This window comes from Barbus barbus, assembly GCF_936440315.1.
Source record: "Barbus barbus genome assembly, chromosome: 18".
Taxonomy (NCBI): Eukaryota; Metazoa; Chordata; class Actinopteri; order Cypriniformes; family Cyprinidae; genus Barbus; species Barbus barbus.
The window spans coordinates 25,356,620-25,365,110 of NC_136746.1; the positions used below are offsets into that span (position 1 = coordinate 25,356,620).

Here is an 8,491-nt window from a genome sequence, read left to right on the forward strand (position 1 = left end):
TAATGCAAATTATGAAGTCCATTAAGAGAAATAGCTTTGATGACTCTTATTTTAGAATGTTGAAAATAATAGAATGTAAGCTAATAATAAAAGAATCAGTATGCTTGAAACGTTGTGTATAGCCAATACAACTTGCTGTTATTTTATTCTTTATAATACCTCATTTGAACTTGTTTTTCAGTCTCCGTTGCTGTAAAGAGTCTTCCTCTGTGCTCGCGCGCTGTCCGTGGTACTGAACTCACGAGGAGCCGCTGCTTTCAGTACCTCTGCGTGCTTCATTTTTATTAGAAATTCTTTTTTATGAATATATCGAATTTTTACATTTTGTTAGTTACATTAAGTATAATAATAATAATATTGCATATTTATTTTAATATTTGATATTTAATTTAATGTGTGTTAAACCTCCATGAATTTTAAACTGAGTTTAAAAAAAAATTATTGTTATGAAGCGAATTTTAAAGAGGACTCATTCGGAACACATACCTGAGCTATTTAGCTGTTTAAGCACAATTTGAAATTGTGCATCTTCTTTGTAAAAAATCATATGTTTTATTTATTTATTTTTTTCATATTAAACAGTGTGACATTTAGCCCTTCTGTAAGAAAAATAAAAATGTAGATTTGTTGTTGTTGTTGTTGCTGTTAGACAATGACATGATTTTTAAAATTGTAACTATATTTATTAATTAATTATATTTACAATAAGAAGATAAAGGAATAGCTATACTTACATTTGTTGTCCTAAGTATGACTGCGAATGCACACTACGAAAAATAAAAATTGCAGAATTAAAAAAAATATATAATTCAGGACTTTATTTCCCTTTTATTAATTAATCCTAGTGTCATATGATTTAGTGCTGGTTAGGAATGGGATCCTCCTAGTGGCGACAGGTGGAAACAGAGAAAGAAGAAAATACTATCAAAAAAATCTCCATCATTGCACAATTTTCCATCACATGTTAGCTTATCTATTTTATTTTCCACAATGATGAAGCATGAAGGAAGTATAGCCTATTATTTCGCTGTCAAACATTAGTTCCTTGTGAAAGGTAAGGTTTGATCCATTGTCTCAACTCATAGCATCACTGTACACATGATCGGTTCTCACGCACATTTCTGAAGTTGAAAAGTAGACTGGAGGGGAAAAAACCCAAATCCATTACCATGTTCATAACCGTTAAGCAAAATACTTTCTCCGTCCTTTTATACAAGAATGCTGCTTTTGCGTAATAGGCATCATATGATGGATCTCTTATTGTAGCCCATAACTATTTTAAACATTTTCTTAGAATTAACCTTGTTCTGTTTCTAATTGCTGCATGGACCTGTTTAATAAAAGGATACGGAATAAAGGTACATATTATGGGATAGCATATAGGCTAGATGTATGGGGTAACCTGTTTATGTGGAGAAAATCTAAATAAAATGAGGGCAAAATACAGTAGGCCTATTACTAATCCCCTTTCACCGGACAACTTTAGACTAGTAAATATAATTTGAACAGTATTTACCATGGTAAAATGACCAAATAAATGTTTTGCATTGTTAAATAAAAAATTTCTCCGCAGATAGATGACAGATATATGACATGAGATCACATAAGTCACGAGTTCAGACAGAGAGAGAGAGAGAGAGAGAGAGAGAGAGAGAGAGAGAGAGAGAGAGAGAGAGAGAGAGAGAGGTGTGTGTAAAGGAGGGGACTCTCAGTAGTGTTATTAAGTCTTGGATGAATTCACCTTAGACCGACCATCACAATACTTATGCTCTCTGATTTCATATGAATCACTCAGAGACGGCGCGAGCGCTGGAAACTTCAACTCTGATCTGATGCTCAACAGGTTCATTGAGTTTCATCACTTCAGAGTGGATCTGCATTGATTGTGAAGCTTGCAAATACATCTATGATGGATGTCCTGTCGGTTCTGGGAGATTGCATTCAGCTGTCAGCGCAGAGTGCTTTACTGTCGCTGCTGGTGTGTTTAACGCTCATGTTCTGGAGTCGTTCCGGTCGGCGGCAGTTACCGGGTCCGTTCTCTTGGCCGGTCATCGGTAACGCCGCTCAGCTCGGTACCTCCCCCCACTTTTACTTCACCCGGATGGCTCAGAAATACGGCGACGTGTTTCAGATCAAACTGGGCAGCCGAAACGTGGTGGTTCTGAACGGAGACGCAATTAAAGAGGCGCTAATTAAAAAAGCAGTGGATTTCGCCGGCAGACCCGATTTCGCTTCGTTCCGGGTCGTGTCCAATGGGAAAAGCATGGCGTTCGGTAATTACAGCCAGTGGTGGAAACTGCATCGTAAGATCGCGCACAGCACCGTGCGAAACTTCTCCACAGCCAACATCCACACCAAGCAGACCTTTGAGAAGCACATCGTGTGCGAGATCGGAGAGCTCATCCGCTTGTTTCTGACCAAAACCCGCGAGCAGCGGTACTTCGAGCCTCACCGGTATTTGGTGGTGTCCGTGGCGAACACAATGAGCGCCGTTTGCTTCGGTAACCGGTATTCGTATGATGATAAGGAATTCCAGCAGGTGGTGGGCAGAAACGATCGGTTCACCAAGACAGTCGGAGCTGGAAGCATCGTGGATGTGATGCCCTGGCTGCAGTACTTCCCTAACCCAATCAAAACTCTCTTTGACCAGTTTAAAGACTTCAACGAGGAGTTTAACGAGTTCATTTATTCTAAAGTGGCGGAGCACCGCAGGACCCTTTTACTGAGCCTCGTCCGTGACATGACTGACGCTTTAATCGTTGCTCTGGATAAAGGGCTGTCAGGGGGCCCGGGGGTCTTTCTGGATAAAGAGTACGTGCCACCGACCATCTCAGATATTTTTGGGGCCAGTCAAGACACTCTATCCACAGCTCTACAGTGGATCATTCTGTTACTAGTCAGGTAATGCGTTTGGTCCATCACAAATTTACATCTTAAATGGATGATGTCCTTTCGTTCGATTCATTATTTAATTTTAATATATAAAATTAGGCTACTAATTAATATGGATGTTCAAGCTGCTCATTGGTGCATGATTTATAGCGTCAAATTTAAAACAGGTCAAAAATAAGGATGACTCATCTTGCACTGAGGGGCATATCCTTAATTGCTTTTTTTTTTTTTTAACCCCATAAATCAACACTTTAATTTTATGAATGAGTCGCTGCAATACATCATCTTTTATGTTGCCCAGAAGAAAGAAAATATATGAGTTTGTAATTACATGAAGATGAGCGAATGATGACAGCATTGTAATTTCGTTGCACTTTAAGTGTGAAATGCAGCAACTCAGAGATTGTCCTCAAGAGACAGACGGGTCTCGATAACACCAAACAGCTCTTATGTGTTATGTAACTCTTCTGTGCAGGTATTGGCAGCAACTAATGAGGGCAGGTTACAGCAACACAAAATGAAATCTGACCCACTAACACTTTTAAACATGTAGGCCACACTGTGAAACTCAAACACAATGACTGCTTCATGCAGGATACTATCACAGATGAGATAAGAGGCCGGGTGTATTTATAAATAGAAGTGATACTGAATACAATTTCATTTAAATCACCAACCAAATGTAGTAATGTTGTTTAATCCGCCTGTTTGAAATACCCATAGTCATTTCAATCCTTGATGATTGAGCAAACTCAAGAAATTTGAAAATGTTGATCTTCGCTTACATTGTAGGCATCCAGAAGTCCAGAAACGTCTTCAGGAGGATGTCGATAAAGTAGTGGATCGTAGGCGCCTCCCAACCATTGCAGACCAGCCTCATCTTCCATACTTCATGGCTTTCATCTACGAAGTCATGCGATTCACCTCGTTCGTCCCTGTAACGATTCCCCACAGCACAACATCGGACACGTCCATCAACGGTTATCCTATCCCTAAAGATACCATCATTTTTGTCAACCAGTGGTCTTTGAACCATGACCCGACAAAATGGGACCAACCAGAGGTTTTCAACCCAGAGCGCTTCCTGGATGAGGATGGAGCTCTCAACAAAGACTTAACCACCAACGTGCTGATCTTCTCCGTGGGGAAGCGTAGATGCATCGGAGAAGACGTGTCCAAGATACAGCTTTTCCTCTTCACCTCCTTGCTGGTCCATCAGTGTAGTTTTACAGCAGAAACGACTCCCAGCATGGACTATCTGTATGGTCTCACGCTTAAACCCAGATCCTTTAAAGTGTCTGTCACGCTCCGCGACAGCGCAGAACTGCTGGAGAGCTTGGTAGGAGCGTCTCAGACTCCTACTCAAAAGAGACAGGGACCTCAAGTTTGAAGGGAAATCAAAGCATGCAACTTAAATACTTTGCCAAATGAAGGGGGCTAAGAAAACAAACACTGAAGAATCTCTCATATCTGCATTATAGCAATATATTTATAGATGTAAAACTCAGGCAAAAACTTTTTTTTTGGGCTCAGAATGAGCTACATCCATAAAAACACACCCATTCATTACTGTAACTACATGATGCACTGATTCATGGTATATTATGCAAGAATAGCAAAGCAGAAGCTACCCAACAGGACACTGCATGGTTTATTCAGACAAATAAATGTTGGTTTATGGAGCACTGATACATCTGCATAGCATTATTCAGTCGAGAAGTTTGTGTTACTAATTCTAGTTCTTCTAGTTGAAATATAGCTAGCAGATCTATATTTAGTCTCGGTTATAGAAAATTTGCCATCTGTTAATGCCAACATTATTATTATTATGTGGTTTAAAGTCAATGTGAAAGGCTTTTCGCAACCCATTTTACTTCCATGACGCATTTTTGAATGAGAAAAACCTGTGGTGCAGTAATTGATTTTATCTATTTGAAACTGACTGGATCATGATAAAATCATTAAGTCATTGCATTTTGATAAAATATTACAGAAAAATAAATTAATTTGGACTATTATACAACACTTAATCATTCATTGAAAACAACAGGGTTGATTACATGTCATGTTGACTTTAAAACATTTAGTAATTATTCTAAATGACGACATTGAACTTAAAGTAAGTTTTTGTTGTTGTTGCGTAGAGTACTTTAGCTCAAACTAGCCCTATGCTGCATTGTTAACGTTCCTATATAAAGCTCATAAAATGAGAAATTCGTACAGTATAATCTTACAGCACTTTATTGTTCTTCTTGATAATATTTCCAGATTCTCACTACAGCATTGTTGAAGTCTGTGCCTTATTATTAGAGACTTCTTAGCATTCATCTATAATTAAAATAAACATAGGCAGGTTTAACACAGTTCACTTCCATTGTGTTTGCGCAACATCCTTCCCAATCAAATATTGTCTGGAGATCCTCACAGTAGGTCACAGGAAGTCTCCAGTGAAACTATTCTGAACATCTATGTTTATTATAAGTTGAATGCGATCTGGCACATGATATTGTGTAGATGAAAGGAAATACATTTTGTGTCCCTCAAGTTCCTTCTAGTTTGGGGAATCCTGGAGGGGAAATTCAGGGCTTGTTAACTAACATGCATAATATGTGTTATGATTACAAATTTTTGCTCATTTCTAACTGCTGCAATATATTTTTGAACTGTAATATGTTTGATCTGCTGTAAAATATTTTTGGACTGTAATAGCACTTAATAATAGACTGCTTGTCTGTATTAGATCTATTATATTTTATATGCAAAATACTGATATGTAAGTTTGATATGTAGTTCCTATTATGTGATACCAACATGTAATATTATATTTTTCTACTTCATTATAAGCTCTGAGATTTGGCTGCTCTGTGAGTGAATTCTAAACTGCATTCAGTTTAAAGTTTTTGTAATGAAATGTAATGGTTATATATATATATATATATATATATATATATATATATATATATAATGCTCAAATGTATATGTCAAAAAAATATATCATTACTCAAGCTTTTATGATAATAAATGCAGTATAATATTATATAATGCAACACCTAGACACAATGTGATTATGTAAAACAAAACTTCTCATTTGTTGTATTCAAACAAGTTGCCCTTAAAATAGTGGCATGTAAAAATAACCATTCTAACTTTATTGCACACATCATATCTGCACGCAGCCATTCAATTGGGCATTTAAAATAAAAGGAAAGTGTGTAGGATATACCCGTCCCTGCGAAGTGCTTAATCTTGCTTTCCCAGCACATCCTGTTCTGATCAAGCCTCAGCATTGTAGCCAGCCGAGCTTTGAGTGTGAGACAAGTCCAGATAAAGCCAACCGATTACTGATACAACAGCAGCCGCCTGCTCCTCTTCCAGGCCCTGCTAAAGAAAAGAAAACAAGCTTCACTATTGTCGGATTAAGCTACAAAGCTGTCACTGGGATGGCACCCTAAAGTACAAAAAAGCGGGAAATGTTTGCACCTTATTTAGATCTAAATAGTACCAATTAATATCTTTTGAAAGCATACCACACCAGTGACACGTTTGTTTACCTTTTTTCTAAAATTGTAGGATTGTATCAGTAGTGTTTTCACCAAGGACTCGAGGAGATGGAGTCAGAGCATCCTTAAAGCCAGATGGCAAAAATAAAAACTAAGATGCAATGAAATATGAAAGGCTTAAATCACTTGGCTTTCTTGATGTAACACTACGTTTTCTTTTTAATTAAAAAAAAATAATAATAAGTTTCATTTTCAGTAATTGTCATGTTTGGGGTCAATTTTGTTTTGTTTTGTCTTAATTTAAATTCTAAATGCTGTTCCCATTCATCAAATAATCCATAAAAAAAGATCAGTTTCCATAAAATAGTAATCACCACAACTGTGTTCAACATTGATAAAAAAAAGTATATTATATATATATATATATATATATATATATATATATAATATATATTCAGTTTTCTTTTTAATTTGTTTCATTTTTTGTAATTTTGTTATGTTTTTGCCATTTTTATTATTTACTTTAATAAATTACTTTAATGTAAATATTATTATTTACTATTTTTTATTATTTTGATTTAAGTTTTAGTTTCATCTGTTTTATTTTTTATTTATTGGAAATAAATTAAGGAAACACTGGAAATAAAAAATAATTAAAAATGAAAAGGCAATATTTATTTATATTGCTTTCAGTTCTATTTTAAGTGAAGTGACATACTGCCAAGTATGGTGACCCATACTCGGAATTCGTGCTCTGCATTTAACCCATCCAATGTGCACACACACACACACAGCACTGAACACACACCCGGAGCAGTGGGCAGCCATTTATGCTGCGGCGCCCGGGGAGCAGTTGGGGGTTCGGTGCCTTGCTCAAGGGCACCTCAGTCGTGGTATTGAGGGTGGAGAGAGCGCTGGACATTCACTCCCCCCACCTACAATCCCTGCCGGCCTGAGACTCGAACCCGCAACCTTTGGATTACGAGTCCGACTCTCTAATCATTAGGCCACGACTTCCCCTAAATACGACTTCCTTCTATAAGTCTTCATTAAAATAAAATCTAGAACAGACCTCCAGGAATCCAGGTAATGTCTTGCAGGCATTATTTCTGTGCTGTATGAGAGAACAGACTTACATACATTAGGTAATAAGACGCTATAAGATGGTTTTCAGTTCTTGAGGATGAACAGTTGTCCTGTTATAAGATACTTCCACACACAGAGGTGTAAAATGCACAGAGAAATTACAGTGAAATTAAAGTAAGGATACCATATGAACCTTTACCTTCTTTGCGTTGTGATGACAAATTATACTAAATAGTACTATTATTTATATAAAATATTACTTATTTAATAAACAACAACAGCCATCATAAAAGTTGCTAGGCAATTTAGTCAAAAGTACAAAGGCAGCGCTCTGATATACAGCACTGAATTTACATACACATGATGAGATATTGCCAAAATTATTTGCTCTGGAACAAATAATAGATTAATGAGACCAAATACTGCCTTTTAGATTTACTCAAAACTAAATATATCTCATGTTTAACCACTAAAGAGGCATCAGAGCCAGAGGTAAATTAAAGGCTGCTCTTGGTGGGTTCATGTGCACTGAATGGCCGCTGACGCCCTGGAGCTCACATATCCGAAAAGCAAATTTTCAAATAGACGTTATCTTTATTAACAAACCGCATATTTGAAGTAACACATTCTCGACTAAAAAAAACTACGTTCCGACACAAAAACAGTATTTTTTTATTCTTAAATTATAGTCGATTTGGGCGTCCGCCATGACATTTTTAGAAATTATTGATTATTTTGAGAAATACGGCAAGCGGAGTGATAAATGATACAAATGGTGAAGCGGTTGGAGGAGCTCTGTTATCATATCGCACTCTTATCAGCCAATCAGATTCGAGGACCAGAAAGAACTGTTGTATAATTGTAAGCATCATACTTTTTTTTGTTTATTTTAGTTAATGTCATAAAACTAGCGAGCTAATCCAGTAGTAGTCACACAGACATGGCTGAAGACGTGAAAAGCGAGAAACCGATTCAATTGATTGAGTCATTTACGCAATCTCTAAGACAAGTAA

The 8,491-nt window shown here is 36.8% G+C and overlaps 2 protein-coding genes across 2 annotated transcripts in view; both read left to right on the top strand.

Annotated features, from left to right (window-relative positions):
* The window catches only part of LOC306883822 (uncharacterized protein), a gene marked incomplete at its 3' end in the record, with an annotated part of 468,688 nt that overhangs the window by 117,600 nt on the left and 342,597 nt on the right, over positions 1 to 8,491 (top strand). The gene's annotated exons all lie outside the window — the stretch shown is intronic.
* On the top strand, positions 1,745 to 5,748 carry LOC306884768 (cytochrome P450 1B1-like). The gene is made up of 2 exons (XM_079440954.1): positions 1,745 to 2,901; positions 3,685 to 5,748. The coding sequence occupies exons 1-2, from the start codon at positions 1,907 to 1,909 to the stop codon at positions 4,280 to 4,282; spliced, it is 1,593 nt and encodes a 530-aa protein (XP_079297080.1). The 5' UTR covers positions 1,745 to 1,906; the 3' UTR covers positions 4,283 to 5,748.